At 36.9% G+C, this 25,156-nt stretch overlaps 1 protein-coding gene across 9 annotated transcripts in view; it reads right to left on the reverse strand.

Moving 5' to 3' along the window:
* The window catches only part of LOC138704526 (uncharacterized), a 196,136-nt gene that overhangs the window by 39,674 nt on the left and 131,306 nt on the right, over positions 1-25,156 (reverse strand). For 5 of the 9 annotated variants that reach the window (XM_069832521.1, XM_069832503.1, XM_069832512.1 and 2 more), the window contains one exon: positions 26-129. In XM_069832521.1, the coding sequence (XP_069688622.1) occupies positions 26-129 (104 nt within the window). Of the gene's footprint in view, positions 1-25; positions 130-23,453; positions 23,672-25,156 lie in introns of those variants that run through there. The other 4 variants (XM_069832557.1, XM_069832531.1, XM_069832540.1 and 1 more) reach the window with 3 other exon arrangements.

Consider the following 25,156-nt stretch of genomic DNA (forward strand, 5'->3'; position numbering starts at 1 on the left):
ATTTAAATTTAATCGTAAGTCTCACCTTTTGATTCAGATGACTTGCCGTGGCTGAGAAGCTGGAGAATTGAAAACAGTACAATTGACCACTTAGAGCCACACATCTTGCAGGTTGTCATCATTTGATACCTGTGTAAAATTTAGAAAAGAACAGTCTAAGAATACAACCATTTAAAAAAGCAATAAATATTCAAGTCAATTCTTTTTCTTATACATGTTCCAGGATAGAACCGTCACAAAAAACATATTTGATGAAAATTTCAGTACATTCAAATCCTCCTAAAATACAGCCATTTTTGTGTTCCAGCAAACTTTCTATAAATAGGAGTATTGGCCAGTTATACGGAGCCGCTCTCTTAGAGTATGTCAGCTTCGGGAACTCGTATTAACTTCAATAATAATAACAATAATAATAATAATAATAATAATAATACATCAGCCTATTTTTAATTACTGCGGATGATAGGTGAAATTTGGAGGAGGTGGAGTGTTGTAAAGAAAGACGGAGCAGGAATACTCCGAAAAATCCTCTAAAACGTCTGCTTTATCCATCACGAACAGACCGGCTGATTAGCTGATTGCAGCTGTATGAAAACGTAAACAAATAACATCTAGTTTTTCATAACTCATTAGCATAGCTCACTACATTCAATGTTAATAAATATTTTTTGATAACTCATATAGAACATTTCCGGTACGTAATACAAAATTGTATACTCGTAGTAAGCACGGTTGGCATGAAAAAACCTGTAGTTTTTGACGATGAGTATTTTTTTTTTTCAAATTTATATAAAAAAGTATTCTTATAAAGCTGCAAGTGGTATAAAATCTTCCTTTATTAAGAATTTCAATAATTTTTTTTATTTTATACTGTGCAAATCATGATTAAGTAGGTGGCTATCCTAGAATTATATACCGGTACCAATATTAATTCATTATTTTAAGTAGCCTATTTACTAAAATACCTAAAGTTATTATTATTATTATTATTATTATTATTATTATTATTATTATTATTATTATTATTATTTCAATATGAAAATTTCCCCAAACAAAACAAAAATTATGGCGTTCCAAGGTAAACAGCCAGTTAGGAGTAAAATTTGCATTGGAACCCATACGTTAGAACAGGTAAACTCATTTAAATATTTAGGTTATAATTTGACATATTTACCTATTACTGATATATCTGAAAATATTCAACATTTTAATGGAGCCTTAAGAACAATCAACCAGATTTTCACAACCACGAAAATCCAAAAACATACCAGGTTAAAAGCATATAAAGTTCTAGCAAGATCTGTCCTCATGTATGGTAGTGAGGCCTGGACTATCTGAAACTCAGATGTTCAAAGCCTAACAACTGCGGAAATGAGATTTCTAAGGAGGACTGCCGGCTACAGCTTGCTTGACCACAAAAGGAATGAACTAATTACAAAAGAATTAAAAATTACACCTATTTATGAACATCTCAACCACTATAGACAAAAATGGCTTAACTATATCAATAGGATGAACCGTTCCAGACTCCAAAGTCAAATTCTTCGCTATTACCACATGGAAGACACTCCCTGAAAAGATGGACGGAGACCGTAACAGGTCACTAGGCCTAATAACTGCAAGGACGACGACGATGACGACGATGATGATGATGATGATAATGATATTAAAGTGAATAATCCACCAAAAATTCTTAGAATTTACATAGTAGTAACCACTGTAGTAATTAAATCATATTAATGGAATAACAGACATTTCAAACAAGTTTGCAAGAACGAAAAAAAAATAAAAATAAAAAACGAAAACCCTCAGTGGAAGATGGTTTTTGCCAACCCTGGTAGTATGCTCATTCTTTGTGTTATTTCTGTTGGTTCTTTCAATAAGCACATTGTAATTGAAATTCATAATTATGTTTTGTTGTAAGAAAGATTTATTTAAGTCGAGAGATGACATGCGGACTTTTGTAATATAAAGCAGTCACACAAAAATTTATGTATGTAGAAATAGACCTTGTCAGAGTTGACCCAAAAACGTTCTGCGAAAGATTTGTGAACTGATAACAGTGAAGTGCTCCGCCAGCGGATGAAACAAGGCTGCGAGCGGATCCGACAGACACCTGGCATCGCTCAGCGAGCAGGAGTTCTACGATAAGACGATGTCAGGCTTTTATTTAATGTCGTGTTAAGTTATTCTGAGCATAGCGTCTAAAAGTAAGCAAACAATTAAACTTACTGTAACTTGAACTAAATATGCTTGTGTGAACTTTTTTTAGGTTTTGCGTTCTGAAGCCATTCCTGGAGTAATTCCAATAAATTATTAAATATTGTTTATTTATTGTGTTAAAAATTGAACATGTAGCTATTATTCTCTTTTTTTAGGGCCATCTATACAAAATGCCATATAATTAGGCCTATGTTTAAAATAATTTAAAATAATAATAATAACAATAATAATAATAATAATAATAATAATAATAATAATAATAATAGGCCTAATAATAATGATTTATTTAACCTGGCAGAGTTAAGGCCATACGGCCTTCTCTAACACTCAACCAGGAGTAAAAACTGCGTTATAGAAACACTACAAATTTACAAAGTACACACAAAACTGAATAAGATAATAATAATAAAATGTAAACAACAAGTAAGAAGAAATCAGACATAATATATAACATACAGAAAGAAAGAAAAAAGCATAATAAAATGTGAACAGCAGGTCAAAAATAAATGAGGCCTACAAAGTATAAAAAAATAAGAATTATTGATAATAATAATAATAATAATAATAATAATAATAAATAAGAATAGTAATGATAATAATAATATTAATAATAATAATAATAATAATAAAATAATAATAACAGGCCTAATAGTAATAATAATACTAATAGTAGTAATACAATAGTGCAGTACAAAGCATACAATGAATACAATATTTTTAAGTATACACAGTAAGGAAAATTATGTTTATATGTAGCTCAACTTATCACATTAGAGATATACCATTATCGGAAAATATGAGAACAAAAATATAAAATAAGTTAAATATCACTAGAACATAAAAAAAATGTGAATACGTGGAAACATGCAATACAACACTTGTCATAATAGTAAGTTAGTTTGGCAACTCGTCATAAGATAATTTTCTAACTTGGATTTGAAAGATTTCAATGTTCGGCAGCCCTTGACTTCAGGCGGCAGAGAGTTCCAGTGACGAGAGGTAGCAACAGTGAAAGATGAGGAATACAGAGATGATGTGTGAAGTGGAATTTCTAGCGTGTTATCGCGTTGTGATCGAGTATTAATATTATGATAGCGAGAGAGAGTATGAAAACGAGCGAATAAATAATAGGGGGATGAAGTGTGCATAATTCGATATAGGAGAGAAAGTGAGTGCAGATTTCTCCTCTCATGTAACCTAAGCCATGATAACTTCTCGAAAGAAGGTGAGATATGATCATAGTATCGAACATTACAAATGAAGCGGACGCACGCGTTATGAACACGCTGTAGTTTCTGGGCGGAATCAATCCTGAGATCACTGAACAAAACGTCGCAATAATCGAAATGAGGTAGAATGAGTGTCTGTACCAGCGTCTGTTTTAATTTAGATGGATAATGATACAATCTTTTTAGTGAATGGAGAATAGAGAATGCCTTCTTACATGTATATTTAATATGCGTATCCCAACTAAGATTAGATTCGAAATGCACTCCGAGATTTTTTACGGTAGAGCTAAACGGGATGATTGTTTTATCCAGTTTCACAGGTGGAATATTCAGGTCGTTGACTTCAGGAATTAATCTACGGTTCGCGAACAGAATAGCCTGTGATTTACATGCGTTTAGGTTAAGCCCAAATTGTTGAGACCAGGAAGAGATGGAATCAAGATCTTTATTAAGACTATTAATGCTATCATTTAGTGCATCAGGACGCGCTGAAATATACAATTGAACGTCGTCTGCATATATTTGATATCTGCAGTGCTTAAATGATTTAGAAATTCCATTTATATAAATAGAGAAGAGCAAGGGGCCTAATACTGATCCCTGAGGAACTCCTGTATCTACAATACGCCAGGATGAGAAACGATTATTAGATATGACACGCTGCTGGCGGCCAGTAAGGTAGGAGTACATCCAGGTGATAGCACTATCAGAAAGGTGTAGCGTTTGTAGTTTAGTCAATAGTAGATCGAAGTCAACAGAATCAAAGGCTTTGCTATAGTCCAATAAAACTAGTACAGTAGCCTGTCGTTTATCCATGGCTGCGCGTATGTCCTCAGTAACATTCAACAAAGCAGTAGAAGTGCTATGGCCATTTCTGAATCCTGATTGTAAAGGGTCTAAAAGATTAAATTCTATTAGGTAGTCTGACAACTGCTTATGAATGATGCGTTCCAGGGCTTTGGATAAAACGGGAAGAATGGAGATTGGCCTATAGTCTTTTGCAGAAGTTGGTGAATTTACTTTAGGAAGTGGGCGTACCAAAGCTGTTTTCCAGAGTTGCGGATAATACATCAACATTTTTAAAGGGAACATAATGTTCTGAAAAGAATCATAATAAAAGCATAGGGTGTGGAAAACTGGGATGCTGAACTGCAGAAGATAGCGAGAAAAAGAAGATTCCTACATGAAATAGTTTCGATTTTTTTAACTCTCCAAGTTTCTTCCTTATTGAATATCACTTCAATTATGACACTTACTGAGATAATTTTCTGAGCTTGAGGAATAAGATTTGGTATATTTAGCTTCCAGTATTAAATACTCGTATTTCCACCAAGTTGTTAGAATTCAGCATAAATACTAATAGGCCTAGAGATTGTGTTTACCCTGGAACATATTTTTGGAAAGTAAGAGAAAAACGAATGAGGAAAATAAATAAGTTAAAAGATAGCCTATGTAAAATAAATTTTAAAATATAATATGTGCATCTAGGCCAGTGATGTCAAAGCGCCTGCACTGCGTGCTCATACTACAAGCAATGCAAATTCAACAAGGTTCAGATTTTAGCAAGATAAAGTACAATCAACGCTCCTAAAGAAATGTTGTGCGGGTTCTTGAGAGCACGCAGTGCAGGCGCTTTGTCATCCCTGATCTAGGCTGTAACGCCACTTATAACAAGAGCCGAGAAACAGATGATAAGTTAAATGCTTTTAATTATTTTTGTGGAACAATACGTCGAACTTTAGGTAGGAAAGTTAGGAAAGAAACACTACTAAAATTTTACAAAGTGATGGCTTTACCAGCTTTACTCTATGGATGCGAGAACTGGGTTTTAAGAAAGAAAGACGAGAGAAGAATTGAGGCTGTTGAAATGAAATTTTTTAGGTTTGTGGCTGGCTATACACTACTTAATAAAAAGAGAAGTGAAGACATTAGATCCGACTTAAAAATGCATAATATTATAGATATAATAATAAGACATAACAATTGGAGGGATCTTATACAGCGTATGCCAGAAACATCAATTACTAGAACAATATACAATCACGACCCTCGTGGGAGAAGAAACCCAGGAAGACCCACAAAAAGATGGCGGGACCAGTTTTGATTTCATTGGAGTGAAACGGATCTTATGGTCCATACCGTAATGCAAATGATGATGATGATATAATGTAACAAGGTCTACCCATATACAGTATATGTAAAATTGTATATCGATAAGTGAGTGATAGCTATATGACCGGAGGTAAACATAAAAATAAAATAAATATGACATGTACATATGAAAACAATTATTCGTATTATTTCATTCTTAATATTTCTAAAGCATAGACTATTTTATGGAAAAAGACCTCTGACACCACCTATTTATATATATTTTAATATTCAAGACTACAAATACAGAGTGTTTTTAAATTAGACCGACAAACTTTCGAATCGGATAGAGAACTTTCTTTCAAACACTTTTTGTTAAGGAACCCATGGGTTCGGACGATTCGTTTCAGTGCAAGAGAAGTTTAATGCTACCCACCCAGTTTGTTTATTCCATCAGCGCAGTATCATACTTCAATCCGGTTTGTTTATCCCCTGATCATGTATTAACCCAATTTGATTACTTCCTGTGGTTTATGAAACCCCTATTGACTCTGAAGAAGATCTTGCAACACGCAATGTCTGCGCAGTAGCTAAAATCAGGAAAATGCCTCGTCCTTGAAAGGGTACGACAAAGTATGGCACGTCGATGCAATGCTTGTCTTGAAGTCAATGGACGTGTGTTCCAGCACTTGTTATAGTGATGAGACAGTAAATCAATGAATCCATCCTTCTAATTTAACAGTGAAGTGAGTGGTTTTTATGGTCCGGAAATGACTGAGTCGAAAGTAATAAGCAAAAATAGTTGTGTGGAAATGGAATTGTAATTTGGCACCACGTGCCCTCCTTCCCTTAACGTTTGGAACAGTCGTGGAAAAATGATATGGGCCGGATGTCTCCTACGTGGGTACTTGTACCGATACAATCTGTGGGCTTGTCTACTGTTCCCTTTGGCTCATCCGTATTCGAAAATCAGGTCTGCTTATTCCGCTCTCGTGTACTCCTCCATTTCACTAGGACTGATCGACTGGACACTGCAACTTGTACACATACACTGCTGTCTACAGACGTGCATATCAGGACCGACCATGTCCGTTACACATTACGCTATCTGCATTGTTTTAGTGTAGTTTCCTGTCCCCATTCCTCAGACAGCGCATTGAATTGAATACTGTAAGTAGACAACGTAAACAACGTCAGATGAATACAGTATGTGTAAGATATATAGATAAATACACATAAATAAGGTGTACGCAGGAATAAAATTATTTCATTTCCACAGAACTATTTTTGCTTGTAACTTTCGACTCGGTCACTTCCGGACCAGGGTTCCTTATCTCAAATTGATACATGTGCCCTTCGCCATCATCCCTGAATGTTTGTAACTCCACCTCTGAAACACCCTGTATAAATATTTTATAAAGCCTAAAATTACAGAATTGGAAGATTAGGTCATACTCCTTCCATAAAATATAAAAAAATTATCTTATCAAGGGTAAACAACTTTATTTTTCAAACCCGTTTTTCTCAAAACGCAATTTTTAGCCCCGGATCATCTTTCCTCCCAACTCCTCAATTGCAAAACGATGGCATGAGATTCACAGAATCCCTATAATTACGTTGAACGTTTAAGTTGTTGGTGGTTGTGTGATTTCAAATAATCATAGCTCAAAGCTTAATGAGAATCATCGTAGAATAATTATAAAACGAAGAACTTGAACTTCTAATGAATATCGTAAACAGTGCAAGATAATAAATTCAGTATTCGCTGCCCAAATCTCTAACAATATCTTGAATGTAGCGCGTAATATAGGATTATATTCAAATTATATTTATTTTTGCAATAATGATACCCTGCGGGTTGCATCGGTCCGCTGCCGCGAAGGAGCGATGATATGTTGCGGGTTATATTGGCGCGCTCCCGCTAAGGTGCAAGATGTGCGTATAGAGTATTACAGAAATGGCAACGGACGTTTTTTCATAATAGGTGCCCACTTGTATGTATATGTATATGTATATGTATGTATGTACGTATGTATGTAGGTATGTACAGTATGTATGTATGCACGTACGTATGTAGGCCTATGTATGTATGTATCCAATGCCTACCCACTTCACTTTACGTAATTCGGGTTCCGCATATTGCGGATAGATGGCAGAACTGTGACCCATTTTCTAGTTGCACACCACTTCGGTGGGCCACGCTGTACATGATGTGTATCTGTGGAGTGTTTTGTCTTGTTCTAAAGCAGGCCTGCAGAACTCGCAAAGTAGGGGAACTATGACGTCAGCCTCACTCCACTTCTATTGGGGATGATCAACTTCCGCCCCGAGAATGAATGTTGATGCAGCCGAGCGTAACTAGAACGCCGTGACCGCACAGGTAGAAAAGGTGGGTAGGGTAAAAGAGGGGAGGAAAGCAGTCGCTCTCAAGAGCTACAGTTCTGCAGGTCTGTTCTAAGGTGAGTGTATGTGTAAGTTTTATATTAAAATTTCTGAGCCCGCCGGGGATCGAACCTGGGCCGGCTAGTCTGGAGGTAGACACGCTACCACAGAGCTAACTTGGCGGACGCTCACTTAAACGTTGCAAAAAAAATAACGTCGCAAATTACAATATTAATGAAGATGCATGGTAGCTATGGAGATAGAGGTCCGTGTTTTCATGATCTCGGCACTAGACTGAGGTGGTGTGGCCTGCAGCCGGCACCACGCTCCGACCGCCTTTTACCCCCGAAAAAAAATTGGTATTTAATTTGACACAAGACTGAGTGTACCCCAAGGTCTTCTGGAAGTTTTGGTAAAGAAAAATCCCGCTACCACCCGAGGTCGAATCTAGGACCTTTCTTGCCCGTAATCAGTTGTTCTACTATCTCAGCTATGTGACCAACATTAGCTGTACATTATAGAAACCATGTGTCCATTGTTATACTGTGAACTAATTACGTTTGTAGGCCTATACAATATGAAAGTGCACTGGGTCCAGCCATTCCGAGATCAACAGAACGTGAACATAAAGAGGTATTCTCTGGCAGACATCTGGGTTTCCTTATGCAACTTTCTTCCTCGCACGAAGCACGCGACTGTTACGTAAGCATTGCTTTATGGGAAATTGAATATAGCTGTCACAGAACTTAAAGAATGAGATCAAATCAAGAAAATACATTCATTTTAAAACATGCGTGTCTTTAAACGTATGGTAGATCCTTTCTTCAATTTTGGTTAACTAAATACAGACGACCAAACAAACCCTCTTAGTGCCAACAGGGCAAAATACATCGGCTCACGGGTAACGTGCACGAATTGCTAACAGCCGAGCTGTCGGCCTCGATTTGTAAGTGACTGTAATATTATTCCTCATATGTCCCGCGCCGTATCTGCGTGATCCAAGGCGTCATACCTTGGACCAGTGATACGGAATGGGAGATAGCTCGAGAAACTTTCACGTTAAATTTTACCCGTGTACGGGACTGGTGACCACCCAAAATATTGAAGAATTTAGGAAGTTACAGTAAGTTGCGAAATCCGGTTTTACAAGCCAAATCTTCTCATAATATTGTATCATGTCAGCATAACCTAGACCAGGTCCTATAAGGCTGTCTATTCCTCCAAAGACGATCTATTTTATCACTTACTTACTTACAAATGGCTTTTAAGGAACCCGAAGGTTCATTGCCGCCCTCACATAAGCCGCCATCGGTCCCTATCCTGTGCAAGATTAAGCCAGTCTCTATCATCATATCCCACCTCCCTCAAATCCATTTTAATATTATCCTCCCATCTACGTCTCGGCCTCCCTAAAGGTCTTTTTCCCTCCGGTCTCCCAACTAACACTCTATATGCATTTCTGGATTCGCCCATACGTGCTACATGCCCTGCCCATCTCAAACGTCTGGATTTTAAGTTCCTAATTATGTCAGGTGAAGAATACAATGCGTCTTTTTGTAGGGATTCGTAACAAGCTGTTTTTTACGGTGATGGGTTGTTAGCCCTTCGCCCAACCCCCAAGCTGGAGGACCACCCCTTATCGGCTGTCCACGACTGCTTATTCAATATATTCGCAGCTACCCTCCATAACTGGAGGCCGTCTCCTCTATCCGCAACCTGAGGACGCGCCATGCCGTGGTGATAGGGACCCACCATACATGGTCTATTTTATCACTATCGATCAATAGTCGATTTTTATCTAAAATGTCGCTGCGCTTCACATTGATTGCTGTTATTCTCACGTAGTGTGGACAGTAAAGTTCTTGCACAGAAATAACAAGACCAGAATTAATAAAGAATTAATTTGGGCCTGGAGGAAAAACCATCCCGGAAGGACGAAAAAAAGAGATCATCAGAGCAGGATATAGAAAAGTTTTCAAGTTTCTTGAAAAAGAATAAATATTATTGTGTGTAAAAGACAGAGTGGGGGAATTGAATATACATATATTTTAATTGGGTTATTTTACGTCGCTGTATCAACATCTCGGTTATTTAGCGTCTGAATGAAATGAAGGTGATAATGCCGGTAACATGAGTTCGGGGTCCAGCATTTGCTCGTATTGGGTTCAGGGAAAACCCCGTAAAAAACCTCAACCAGGTAACTTGCCTCGACCGGGATTCGAACCCGGGCCACCTGGTTTCGCGGCCAGACGCGCTGTCCGTTACTCCACAGGTGTGGACTGGAATATTATACGAATATATATATATATATATATATATATATATATATATATATATATATATATATACGAAGTCATGTATCAGAAATCAAATGAAAATTCAAGTTTGTTTTTTTAACTTAAAACTGGAAAAAAATCTAACTCCTGTTTGGTCATTGGTGTGACTTATGATTGATAATACCTTGTTTACTTCAATAAATACAATTAAAAATAATTAAAGTATTTAGTAAAAAAATATTGAAATAAAAATCTTATTTAAATAAAATATCTGATTTAAATAAAAACATTTAATTTAAATAAAAAATCATTGATTCTGATTTTAATTTAAAAAATCACGATTTTTTTTCCCAACCTGTGGAAACAATTTTAATTTTGGTACATGAAACGGCACCAATGATTTTTCTTCTTCGTCAATCTACATTTCTAGCTTTATTACACTGTTTTCCTTCAGTTATGCATTTCGCACGCATAAGTATGGCTCACTTAGCAACTCATTAATCGAACGGTTTTTCTCGCTGAATATCCGACATAAAATTCTGGCACTGGAGCATGTTTTTAGAGGTAATCCGGTTTGCTTTGCTATGATTCCACCAACTGTCCATAATTCATACTGATTGCTACTAGTAAATGAGGATTGTTGGGTCTTAATTTTAGTAATACGATTGACTTATAAAGTGTAAAGCTTTCTTTCCTTGCGTAGCTTAATAAAGCTGAGATTCAAAATGGATTTATATCAATAGGATTTCCCGTACGTCTAATGATGACGAAAGGGACTTTGGCTCCACTATTCTCAGATCCGATCCTTCGCTCTCTCCCGATTATTTCTATTTCTTTTGCGGTGCTTTCATCTGTTTATCGACATAAAATAACAACAGATGAGCTCAAGAACACAATACTAAAATATTTACGAGTTCACTGTCAAGGAAAACTTGAATTAAGGTATAGAAAAATAATGAAGTCTAAACTTGTTCAACGGGATGAGCGCGCCCGGGTTGAAATCCTAGTTGGATTGAGGTTTTTTCCCGTGGTTTTCTCTTAACACATTAAGAGCAAGTGCTGGGTAACTTTCAGCGCTGGATCCAGGAAGTATTTCGCTGGCATTATCACCTTCATTTCATTCAGACGCTAGATAACCATAGCAGTTAATAAAGAGCTCTAAAATAAAGACATTAAAAAATTTTGTTAAATCGTTCCGTGCCGTAGATCTTCTTAGCAGTCATCTTCCTCTTTGCAATATAACTTGAATAAGTTATTTACGTATTTCCTAACGTATGTAAAATAACAGAAGTACATCTATTTCATTTATTCGTTTACTGCAAATACAAATAAACTAACACATGTCTATCTATATGTATTATAAAGCGTTTAATATATCTAAAGCAACTATGAAGGAGTAATGGAACAGAGAAAAATTCTCTCCGGCACCGGGATTTGAACCCGGGTTTTCAGCTCTACGTGCTTCCAACTCTTGGGTTCCCTCTAGTGGCCTCCCTCTGCACTACGTCATAGATGTCTATGAACGTAGGACTGAAGTCCACACATGTGCTGAGGTGCACTCGTTATGAGTGACTAGTTGGCCGGGATCCGACGGAATAAGCGCCGTCTTAAATCACGAAGTGATTTGCGCTAAAAACTCTTGGGTTCCCTCTAGTGGCCTCCCTCTGCACTACGTCATAGATGTCTATGAACGTAGGACTGAAGTCCACACATGTGCTGAGGTGCACTCTTTATGAGTGACTAGTTGGCCGGAATCTGACGGAATAAGCGCCGTCTTAAATCACGAGCTGAAAACCCGGGTTCAAATTCCTGTGCCGGAGAGAATTTTTCTCTGTTCCATTACTCTTTCATCGATGACGCACAATATCTGCATGAAAATACCATATGTACATCAAAATAATATATCTAAAGCAAGTTTAATTACAATATTTAGATTTACTTCTATTATTCTATATAGGTTACAAAATACGTAAATTACTTATTTTAGATAGATTACAAAGAAGGGGGATGTCCGTTGAGAAGACGCCTATACAGGGTGATTCAAAACATCTGCGACAAACTCTGAGGGGCGATAGATCTAACAATAAGGGACCTTTTTTATTAAACAACCTATGTCTCTTGACGCATCGTTTCGAAGTTATCGTTGAAAAGTTTTTGCGCGGGCGTACGTCAATGTATGCGAATGTATGCACCCCTGTTTGGTTGTTGAGATGTTTGTAAGAGACGAGAAGGGTTGTTGTTTGTTTACGTTTAATGTTCAATACCTTTTCCTTTCAGTTCAGTGTAATCATCAATTGAGAATGGATGTCTACGCGATCTTCCACCAATGCGTTGGGGACGAAGAGACCCATCGTCTCGAAGGCGCTGATAAAGTCGAGCAAATATTGTGTGGTGAGGGTGATTTCTGTTTTGAAACTGTTGTTGGTACATGTGGAGAGCTCTTCTTGCGTTTCCGCGAGCCTCCCCATAACACATTACCATGTCGGCTAACTCGGGGAAAGTATAGACATCCATTCTCAATTGATGATTACACTGAACTGAAAGGAAAAGGTATTGAACATTAAACGTAAACAAACAACAACCCTTCTCGTCTCTTACAAACATCTCAACAAACAAACAGGGGTGCACACATTCGCATACATTGACATACGCCCGCGCAAAAACATTTTCAACGGTAACTTCGAAACGACGCGTCAAAAGACATAGGTTGTTTAACAAAAAGGGTTCCTTATTGTTAGATCTATCACCCCTCAGAGTTAGTCGCAGAGGTTTTGTATCACCCTGTATACCCAATGGTATTTTCTAAACTTCGTATACTCTATAGGATTCGCGTTAACGGAATTCACGCTGGTTCGGGTCCTCATGGGATAGGAATTTTTTCACGACATCTCGGTCAGCGCACAGGATCGGTGCCCATTCAGCATTGTGATGAATTTGGCAAGCTACGAGAGGTATAGAAATCGGGTTTCTTAAGCGAGCTATAACGACTGGAGGGACCATCGTGCTGACCACACGATACCTCCGTTCTGGTTGGATGATCGTTCACCTCTGCTGAGACATGTGGCCAGCAGCCGGCCTTTGTCCTTCCTGGACTGTTCATGCCACGGATTACAATGTTGTTCAACCTTGCCTTCAATCTCATGGTAGAGGTTTTTTACACTTCATACGAAGATGTTGAGTGTAGCAGCTCAATTTATTTATTAATAAAACTTGCAATATTTCAACATCGAACCAACCAGTTAGCCGAGTCTATTTTTCTATCTACTGCTGAGGAACGTTTGCAACGCCTAGAGATGAAGTGTGAAATCAAAGCAGTGTATTGAGTTACAGAAGCGCTGCAATAAGAATTGCATACCCTGAAGGATCGATAGAGAAAGGAGTCGGAATGCGGGTGCCATCTGACAATGAGCTCTAGCTCAACAATATGAACTTCCTCGTCACGTGAGCAACCGGAGCGACTTGCAGAGTGATGAAGCAACTTTATTGTTACGTCAAAGTTAAGAGGAGAAAGGATTCTGCGACGCCAGATTGCTACTTCAAGAGAAGAGGACATAGAAGCGTGATGAAGGGGCAGCAGGAAAAGGAAATAGGAACAATGAAAAAGAGAAAACAGAAGAAAGTAAAAAGGAATTGATGGGAGAGAGAAGGAGGAGAAGAGAGAGGAAAGAAGAGTAAAACAAGGAAAATAAAATAAATACTGTGGGAGAGAGCAAGCAAGGAAAAGAGAGCGAGAGAGCAGATGAAATATACGCACAGAAATAGAAAAAAATAAAAAGAATGAGGCGACAGCGATTCCCGGACATTTTCTCGAATCCGCATTCCCGAACATCCATTTTCCCGAATACAAAATTCCCGAATCCACATTCCCGACAGACATTTTCCCGATTTATTTGATTTCCATTTTCCCGAATACAAAAGTCTCGAATACAAAATTCCCGAATCCACATTCCCCACAGACATTTTCCCGATTTCTTTGATTTACATTTTCCCGAATACAAAAGTCTCGAATACAAAATTCCCGAATCCAAATTCCCGACAGACATTTTCCCGATTTCTTTGATTTCCATTTTCCCGAATACAAAATTCTCGAATCCACTTTCTAGATTTCTTTGATTTCCTTTTTCTCGATAATACAGTAGTATATATTACCACACAAGTGTATTTAATATAATTATCGTATAATTATATTTAATTACATTTACTCTTTACAGAGTGAAATAATGTCCAAGTGTCCTCAGGTAATCGAGGTGTCTGTTATCAGCTGCACAGATTTGATAATCCTGCAGGTATTCGTGCTTGAAGTTGTAGCCACTCTCTCTTCGGTTGTGCCCTCACGCGTCTACCCAATGTGAATTCCGCAATCATGGTCCTCGTATCGCTCTCTTCCTTTTGGAGCTCAGACAAAATAGTATAGAAGCTTGGATGGTGTCTACCAAACACCACTTGCAGACTACTGTGGACGCTTACGACAGATTATTTGTTCGATGTTCATTATTTAATGTGGAATTGTACTGGTTCCACAATGTCATATCATATCGAGGAAGTACAGGTCGCCACGAGCTCGTGTGCCACTGATGTACGTGACTTCAAAGTAGTCAAATATTCGGGAATTTCTCGCTTAATATATTCGGGAAACTGAATAGTAAATGAAATTGGGGACCGTGGCTTCGGGAAAATTGATTCGGGAAAAGGTAGCTTCGGGAAAACGTTTATTAGAGAATGCGGATTCGGGAAAAAGAATGGGAACGGACGACAGCGTTTAGAAACAAAGAAAGAAATGTATGCTAGGAAGTAGGAAAAAGGCAATTGAAAAGGGGGAACAAAATAAGATTAAATATAAGAGAGAAAAATAAAGCACAGTACGGAAGAGAAATACAGCGACAGAGAGGAAAAAAATAAAGAGCTAAGGAAAATTAAAGAAGAAGACTAAAAGAAAGAAATTAAGTACCGTATACTGTGGGCGAAACTGAAGGAGGAGAGGGAAAAGAGGGGAGAACGATACAGAAACTAAAGAAAAGAACAAGTCAAGAGTGAAGAGGAGCATAGTGGAAAAGAAAGAAAAAACAGAGCAAAAAAGACTGAAATGAAAAATAAAGAGAAAAATAATGGAAATAATGACAAACAGATACGATGATAAAACGGCTGGAGCTAAGAGAGAGCAAATACAAAGTGAAATAAAGAAAACTAAAAAAAGAAAAGAAAATACTGTGGGAAGAAGGAAGAAAGTTGGAAAATAAGGACTGAAATTGAAGAAAGTGAAAAGTGATCTATTAGAAAGACAGAAAGATGTGATGGAAGAAATGATAGGAGGTGAAGAGTACAAGAAAGAGTTTGATATAAAGAAGAAGGGAAAATATATCATCACAGTCTACGTAGTATATGCAGTCACGAAGCTTGAGTTGCGAGGGTGCTAGAAACAATAGACTGTCCCGGTACTATTTCGTATTGCCTGTAATGAGGCGATATTAGCGATCCAAGTGGTTAGCAACTATCTATGGATGCATATTTACTACGTATTGAGCTTCGTGACTGTATATACTAGACTGTGATATCAGACAAAAGAAGCAAAGATACGACAGGAGGCAAGGAGGCAGAAAAAGGGAGCGGAAAGAAGATTGAAACGAAATAAACGATGAAAAATAACATCTAAAGTAAAGAGACAGTACTATGCTAAAAACAAAGGTATATAATATAAAAATTTAAAAAATAAAATTACAAATATAATACAAAGACACAAAATAATATAATAGATAAGAAAGAGAGTACGAAATAATAAAAATAATTGGCCAAGCAATGAAGTAAAGAAAAAAACTCTATATTCAGATTAACATGTATGGAGCTACTAATTCCATATTGATGATAGTATACGTAAAGATTATAATAGCATTATGAAGATCTCTTTATTGAAGTGTCACATACTGAAAATAAATTTTTTCACAGCCATTCCTAAAAACAGAACTTTTAACGCTAAGCAAGCTTGTTAAAAATTGATTATTAGATGGTGACGTGAGAACTTATAAAACTAGCGCGAAAAGCATTTTTATCACTGACTTTCAACTGTTTGCGCCGATTGTCAATTGTTTCCCACCAGATGTCACACGGGAGTAATCGCAACTACAATCACTGTAATCGCAACTAGAGTCCCTCGATAATAATTCAATTCAGTGTTGCCAAGTCAGCGGTTTTTTAGCTAAATCTGGTGTTTTCAGGACTATGGTCAGCTACAGAATTTTACCGTCAGCGGCTAGCTATTTATTTGGCGTTTTTTATGATTCCGGCAGAGGTAGATGATATTTTTAAGTTCTTTTTCTCTAAAGATGTTAGTCTATAATTGTTTTTATGTGTACTTGCGGATAACAATGTTAGTTAATCATTAACCAGAGTTTAGTATGATATTATTACACTTTTTTATTGTGATAGTATAAAATATCAACGTTGTATGTTAAATCGATTTGGTTCAACCACGTCCATTTCCTGCTTCATCCATTGTTGCTGTACACATGAGGTGTGCCGCATTCATTAAACTCTTAATCTAATGAATGCATTGTTTTTGTAAATGAATTCATGTATTTAATCATAAAATAGATAATGAACTGAATTATTCTTTTCCTTTATGATAACTTATAAGACATATTATTTCATTTATCATTCCGCATTATAGTTTATGTAACACAGACATACTTAAAACTTAAAACCAGACTCATTGTTGGCTGAACGTGACTGCTCAGTGTGAGATCAGATTTCGAATCGACTGTTGTGATTGTGAATGCGATTATTTCCGAAGTGTCCAGTATATTCTTGATCTATGTACTTCATTCAACTGTACGACGATGAAGACGATTTTGCATAACATAGAGCCTACAAAATGTTGCACACTTTCCATAATTTCGTCTATATTTATAAATTATAAAATCCTCCAGTTCCTAAAACTGTATAGTTTGTATTTCAAGTTTGGAAGTGATGTATTAATAAAAATCTGGAATTTTTAAATACAGTTTAGCGGATTTCTTAAGCTTGTGCAGCGGTAAATGGAATTCTGAGTTGGCAACACTGATTCAATTATTATCCAGGAACTCTAATCGTAACAGATCAATAAAACAGTTTAAGCAACAGCAGGCTTATTTTTAAAAGTGACTTTTTTTTATTAAGAAACACACGCATATTAAATGAATTGCTTCAACAATACAGGGTGTCTCTAAATTAGATCTACAAAATTAGGAAGCAGATAAACTTCGTGAAAGCATATTTTGTTAAGGAACCCATGGGCTGCGATGCTTCGTTTCATTGCAAGAAGGCGGGAACGGACAATCACTCTTTTCAGTCCAAGAGGGATGTGTCATTACTACTATCACTCGGTTTGTTTACGTCCGGAGCCCAGCATCATTTGGTATCGATTACAGCACGTTTGTTTACTTCCATTAGTACGACTCTTGTTATCCGTGTTATTCGTCTACGTAGTTTAGTACTTGTACTGCTACTGTTGTAATGTTCAGTACAGTTTAATGCGTCGTTGGTTTCGTTTTTCTGTACTTTTTTTTTGGATTAACACACAGAATCATGTGACACAGAATCCCTTGTTACTTGCACATACTTACTTACTTTATCCCGATCTGTAATTCCTTCTTGCACCGAAACGAAGCGTCGCAGCCCATGGGTTCCTTAACAAAATAAGCTTCCACGAAGGTTATCTATCTGCTCCCTAATTTTCTCGGTCTAATTTAGAGACACCCTGTATATTGACTATTCAACTTATAGGATGAATTTGTGACATTGGTCAATAACGTTTCAGAACCGCCTTAAAATACCAATTACAGTTGTGTTGCTTGATAAGATGTTTTGTAAAGAAGAGTCTTATCTGATAAGGTGCCTCGTACGATACTTCAGTGTCATTCACAGTAAATCAAGAAATGTCAACAAAATTTAACTTTGAAAATTGCGTTTTCAATAACTGTAACATGAAGTGCCTAATAAATAAACGTTTGTAAAACCCTTTCGTGTTTTTATTGTGTTAATGCAATATTTCAGCTTATCTTACTTTTGAAGTGAGGTACCGGTATTGTTGTTTCGTATTTCCGCTGTGTAGTTGGCAATAGTATTTAGTATGCCGTGATAGATAGCAGTTTGTTTTTTTTAACTTCGTTACAAGGAAACATAATGCCTTATTGCTTTGACGTAAAATAATTCGATTTTTAGAGTTATTTAATTTTATTCGTTGAATAATCTTATTAAATTGCACTCGTGGTTTCATCTTATTAGTTGGTATAATAATAATAATAATAATAATAATAATAATAATAATAATAATAATACACAGTGCGGTAACTGTAAAACAGGAATGATGCTAGAAAAAAAATTATTCCGCGTACAGGCAATCTGAGCATTGTTTATTTACAGTAACTTCTTCTTGCATACACAGTACATAGCCTATAAGATCAAGAAGTAACTGAAAGGACTGGCGTAAGATCGCATTTGAAATTCTGTTTAATTCTCTCGTTATTGCTATTTGACTAATGTCTACATTAAAAAATTATAAGTCTTTCACTAGCGCTTTCAGATTTTGCAAAAAAGAGAAGTCACTCGGTACTAAATTCAGTTAATGCAATGAAAACATTAGCACACTGACTTTTCGTTGTCCAAAAATCCCCTAACAATATTAGTTAGCACTATGGTTTGATGTATTGCCATACAACACGGACCAACTATTTCTTTTCGATATCGAGGTCGTGAACAACGAATCTTCTGAAGCTATGTAGTAAAATGTCCAAATCACTATCTGGCCACTGGGTACGAACACTGCAGAATTGCTAAGCTGTCACAGAACATAATATTTAGGGCCGAATTCATAGCCAACACTCATCGTAAGGAAATCCTTAAGCAGTTGCTTATAATCATTTCCAATTCATAAATCCCACTGAAGTGAACACTTATTCAAATAAGGTAGCTTGTCAGCTTACTCAAGTGTTTCCTCAAATGCATTGTAATCAGCTGATTCAGTATACAATATAATATGATGATTATGATTTTGATGAATTTATTGATTTCTATAATGAAAATGAAAATGTGTTTCGGCAAAACAAAAGAAGTTCAGAGATATGGAAAACCCTTTAGAGATGTACAATGACCAACAATTTAAGAGGAGATACCGTTTCGACAAGAACAATGTTATGGATATTCTGGTGTCTCTCATTGAAATTCACAATGCAACCGATTTCACCAGTGCTGAAATTCTATGCTGAGATTCTATGCTACAGTATCATTTCAGGTTGGTTTAAGTGGTATTTTTTCGAAAAGTATTTACGTCCCAAAAAAAGTGTTATTTGCATTTTCGTTAAAATTTGCTTAATTATACCACTTCCACTTTGTTAACCATAAAAATAACTGGAAAATAAATTAAAATAGTTAACTTAAAGGAATATTTCCGGAGTGTGCATTAAGCTCAAATGCAATTTTGTTCCATGTCAATTTCTTCTTTTGGAGAAAGCAATTATAAGATTTTTTTACTTTCTACGATATCTCTATATTTCATAACAAGTTATCTTAGCTCACTTCTTTCTTCTTCTGTAAAATGTTTATCGACATCTTGTATAATTTTAGCTCTGTAATATTTACTCCTGTATTTGTGTACGATAATAATGCCGATTTAACAATTTGAAGGCACTGGGAAACAATTAAATGTACGAAAGCGCTCACGTCTAGCCATGTTGCAATATTTCTTTCGATATCAAGAGAATGCTCAATGCATATGAAAGAGTAGCGTCTCTGCAATACGAACTAAAATAAATGCTGAGGAAACGCTCATTACTTAAGTGTTTCCTCATTTTACAAGTGACGATTATGAATTCGACCCTTAGTCTAGTTTTGATTAAATCTTTTTGGCGAAATTCTTGGTTCCGGGAGACTGCTGACTGCGAACTCCTCACTTTTCACTTTTTCAGGTTCATACCGGAAACTTAGCGTATTATAACTCGTCACAATCGACAACTCTGGCTTTCAGGTAAAGCTCCCTATGAAACCACAATTCAAGTCACACAGATTTTGTGTACACTCAAAGTTGGGTTTCTGGCGCCTTGCCAGCCCACTTGATTTGTGTGGATATAAAGGGAAAGATTGAGACGGTATCGGGTGTAATTTCTGGGTAGCTCAGTCGGTAGAGCATTCGTGCGCTAAGCGAAGGCTCCCGGGATCGATACCCGGCTCCGAAAGAATTTTTCCCTTGAAATTATTCAAGAAATTGGGTTTATTTCCAGCAGTGTTCAGCTCGGAGCTGTTGATGATCGCTTGTTAACGAATATGAAACGAACTGAATAGAGATACAACTTGATTACACAACTTTTAACACCATATCTCTCCGTAAAACGTATGTGTCTTTCACGTGTTAAATTTTATTGCCTATTAACATGTTTCAGCCTGTCATCGGCCATCTTCAGAACTGGCTGTTGCTGGCCAATAGCAGGCCGAATCATGTTAACAGGTAATACAATTTAACACGTGAAAGACACATTAAATGTTTTCCCAACTGAATAGAGATCTTAGTTTTCTTCAAAATCCGTGTTATAATTTATCGCATGTTTTCTTTATTAACGCACAGATCCTCTAAATTTATTCGAAGCGTTGCACATCGAGAAAGGAAAAACGTATAGGGGTAGTTATCTCTCTACACTTTCATCTTCCGAAAATTCTTCTTGACATTTCAATATAGACGAACACTAAATTTGATGTTCACTTATGTTCTATTCTTACTTCATGACACACGCACAAAAAAAAAAAAAATGTAGTTCAGCTAAAATTAAGTTATGAAATGTGGGCAATGTATGATGGCCCTTAATATAGCACTCTAGGGACAGCCCTCCGTTCGATTTGTATTCACTTCTGGTACGCATAGGCGGAGAGAGAACCGTTTCCTTGGGGGGGGGGGGCAAATCAAAACCATAGAATCCCCATATAACGGGGTTATGGCGGACATCATTGATCTCTTCCGCCTATTATAGCTTGACCGTAGTACAGTACAGTATATCGGAATATGATCATTTAATAAAGATATTTTCGGGGGGGAGGCATTTTCTTACAGTGTTACATCCATATCCGCGATGTTTCGGACCGAATTGTACTGTATATCTACTATAAATTAATTATAATCGGATATAATTTTAAATAAACGCTCTCTTTTTCACTCCGTACAGAAACACGTAACTACGTAACAGTGCTAACAGAAACTTTTTTTTTATATTAAGCTTTCCTGAAGATATCACATGAAATTTAAACTCTTTATTTAGTCTCGTCTTTAAGTTTACACATTATACCATTATCAGTTTTCTTTTTTCTGCATTGTTGTGCAGAATGTTATTCATATTCCTCCAAGTGGCGGCCTGAACACCTGCAGACTTCTAATGCATGAGTACAGGCTGTTAAAAAAGAAACATTACAGGCTTCTAATCCTCAAATGAGGTATAGAAATTCTTATACGTTCAAAAATTTAAAATAAATATTATAGTCCAGACACATGATCTGAAGACATTAATTCGTCAATTTAAGTAGAGAAACATAATCATAAACAAAAGCAAATAAGGTATTTTTAATTCAATATTTTCTAAAGTTATTTAAAAAAAAAGAGTTGAGACAAGTTTGGGGGGGGGCAGTGTCCCTCCACCCCCCTCCCCCACAACTCCGCCTATGCTGGTACGTAAGTAGCTTAGCTTTGCCCCATAACATGAATTCCATTTTCCAGTTGTATGGTGGTGGTGGTGGTGGTGGTAGTGGTGGTGGTGGTAATAATAGTAGTAGTTTATTTATTTTATTGGGTTATTTTACGACGCTGTATCAACATCTAGGTTATTTAGCGTCTGAATGATATGAAGGTGATAATGCCGGTGAAATGAGTCCGGGGTCCAGCACCGAAAGTTACCTAGCATTTGGTCGTATTGGGTTGAGGGAAAACCCCGGAAAAAACCTCTACCAGGTAACTTGCCCCGATCGGGATTCAAACCCGGGCCATCTGGTTTCGCAGCCAGACGCGCTGTTACTCCACAGGTGTGGACTAGTAGTAGTAGTAGTAGTAGTAGTAGTTTCAGGTGAGTAGTAGTAGAAGTAGTAGCAGGAATATCAATAGCTGTATCAGTAGTAGTAGTAGAAGAAGTAGCAGCAATATCAATAGCTGTATTAGTAGTAGTAGTTTCAGGTGAGTAGTAGTAGAAGTAGTAGGCTAGCAGCAATAGCTGTATCAGTAGTAGTAGTAGTAGTAGTAGTTTCAGGTGAGTAGTAGTACAAGTAGTAGCAGCAATATCAATAGCTGTATCAGTAGTAGTAGTAGTAGTAGTAGTTTCAGGTGAGTAGTAGTACAAGTAGTAGCAGCAATATCAATAGCTGTATCAGTAGTAGTAGTAGTAGTAGTAGTAGTAGTAGTAGTAGTAGGAGTAGTAGTAGTAGTAGTAATCATAGTAATAAACTTAGAGAATTGTCTTTTGATAATTTATGTTGTAGTGATACTTATCAACCTTGTGAGAATTTACAAATTGAAACCAGATATTAAAAGAGCGAGAGTTTATAATTATGTTGTAGGTTTATGTGGTCAGCATTTTATAAGCCTTCAGAAAAAAACACAACACACTCACGCCGTACTGAAAGATAAATCTACATTTTTCCTGTCAGAAATCGGACCAGGACCCGTTCAATTTGTAGTCGCAAAATGCAACAAAATAACGGCTAAAAGTTTTATAATAGTATAACGTATAATATCAACGGAAAAAACTACTGTATTTTGCGCTTATCGGAGTCTTCGAAATGGTTAAATGTAATTAGTGAAAACTTTCCTTCGAACAATGGACCGGTTGCAACATTAATTAATGTAAAGTAAAGTTAATAGTAACAACAATAGCAAATTATAAGAATCTTGAAAATAAGTTGGACCGAACTAGTGTAAAAAAAACTGAAGTTATACCAAATTACTGTATAATGGGATTCCTCCTGTACATATCACGGAGGTTAACAAGCTTGCAGAAACTGTAGAAATTATTTGAATTTCGTGACGTCCGTTGAAGGTTTTTTGGAGGAAAATAATTATTTTTAAGACGCTGGATAACTTACAACCTGAAGTGGATCTTCGTTACATAATCGAAAAATTATGGCTTGTCGAGAAATAATAATAATAATAATAATAATAATAATAATAATAATAATAATAATAATAATGCGATCCTATTCATGTGATTAGCAATATGCAATGCTTTTGTTTAAAACAACGCACAATAAGACAAACCTAGTCACAGTAGCATGCGAAAGAGTCCTCACTTCCCTTGCCGGGTGTCGAAGCCGAGATTGAAAATCCAACACAGTTTGAACCACTCACTTTCACTGTCACCGGACACCGCACTACTACTTGCGTTGCTTCTTGGCCAGCCGCTGACTGCCTAGTGAGGCCGCCATGGCATGTGGAAGACTGGGGAAGCCCTCATCCCCGCCAGGACGGACACTTCACATTTCACGACCAACAGACAACAGAGATGACCTCATTCACTTGATGTCAGCCGCGACCAACTCGGTTCGAGTCTCGGTGTTCTGGTGCTGGCGTTGTGCTGACCACACCAATGGAAGTGGAGAGTCAGCACTGTACGATATCTCAACTTGTACTTACTTACTTACTGGCTTTTAAGGAACCCGGAGGTTCATTGCCGCCCTCACATAAGTCCGCCATTGGTCCCTATCCTGAGCAAGATTAATCCAGTCTCTACCATCATATCCCACCTCCCTCAAATCCATTTTAATATTATCTTCCCACCTACGTCTCGGCCTCCCCAAAGGTCTTTTTCCCTCCGGCCTCCCAACAATATGCATATCTGGATTCGCCCATACGTGCTACATGTCCTGCCCATCTCAAACGTCTGGATTTTATGTTCCTAATTATGTCAGGTGAAGATTACAATGCGTGCAGCTCTGCGTTGTGTAACTTTCTCCATTCTCCTGTAACTTCATCCCACTTAGCCCCAAATATTTTCCTAAGAAACTTATTCTCAAACACTCTTAATCTCTGTTCCTCTCTCAAAGTGAGAGTCCAAGTTTCACAACCATACAGAACAACCGGTAATATAACTGTTTTATAAATTCTAACTTTCAGATTTTTTGACAGAAGACTAGATGACAAAAGCTTCTCAACCGAATAATAACACGCATTTCCCATATTTATTCTGCGTTTAATTTCCTCCGGAGTGTTATTTATATTTGTTACTGTTGCTCCAAGATATTTGAATTTTTCCACCTCTTCGAAAGATAAATCTCCAATTTTTATAGTTCCATTTCGTACAATATTCTCGTCACGAGACATAATCATATACTTAGTCTTTTCGGGATTTACTTCCAACCCTATCGCTTTACTTGCTTCAACTAGAATTTCCGCGTTTTCCCTAATCGTTTGTGGATTTTCTCCTAACATATTCACGTCATCCGCATAGACAAGAAGCTGATGTAACCCATTCAACTCCAAACCCTGTCTATTATCCTGAACTTTCCTAATGGCATATTCTAGAGCGAAGTTAAAAAGTAAAGGTGATAGTGCATCTTCCTGCTTCAGCCCGCAGTGAATTGGAAAAGCATCAGATAGAAACTGGCCTATACGGACTCTGCTGTAAGTTTCACTAAGACACATTTTAATTAATCGAACTAGTTTCTTGGGAATACCAAATTCAATAAGAATATTATATAAAACTTCTCTCTTAACCGAGTCATACGCCTTTTTGAAATCTTAGCGACGAAAAAGTACTTGTACGTCATGATTATTATAACCAATGGAGTGCAAGAATCAGTTGAATTCCAACCAATCAGGGCCATCTATAACTGCAATATTTTGTGATTTCATATCGTTTCTTTCTTAATGCTCACTGGCCACGATTCATAATCAGCGATGCCAACCTTAACATAATTTTTTAACTTGGTTATTTAACGACGCTGTATCAACTACGAGTTATT

The sequence above is a fragment of the Periplaneta americana genome, chromosome 1 (genome assembly GCF_040183065.1).
Source record: "Periplaneta americana isolate PAMFEO1 chromosome 1, P.americana_PAMFEO1_priV1, whole genome shotgun sequence".
NCBI classification, from domain to species: domain Eukaryota; kingdom Metazoa; phylum Arthropoda; class Insecta; order Blattodea; family Blattidae; genus Periplaneta; species Periplaneta americana.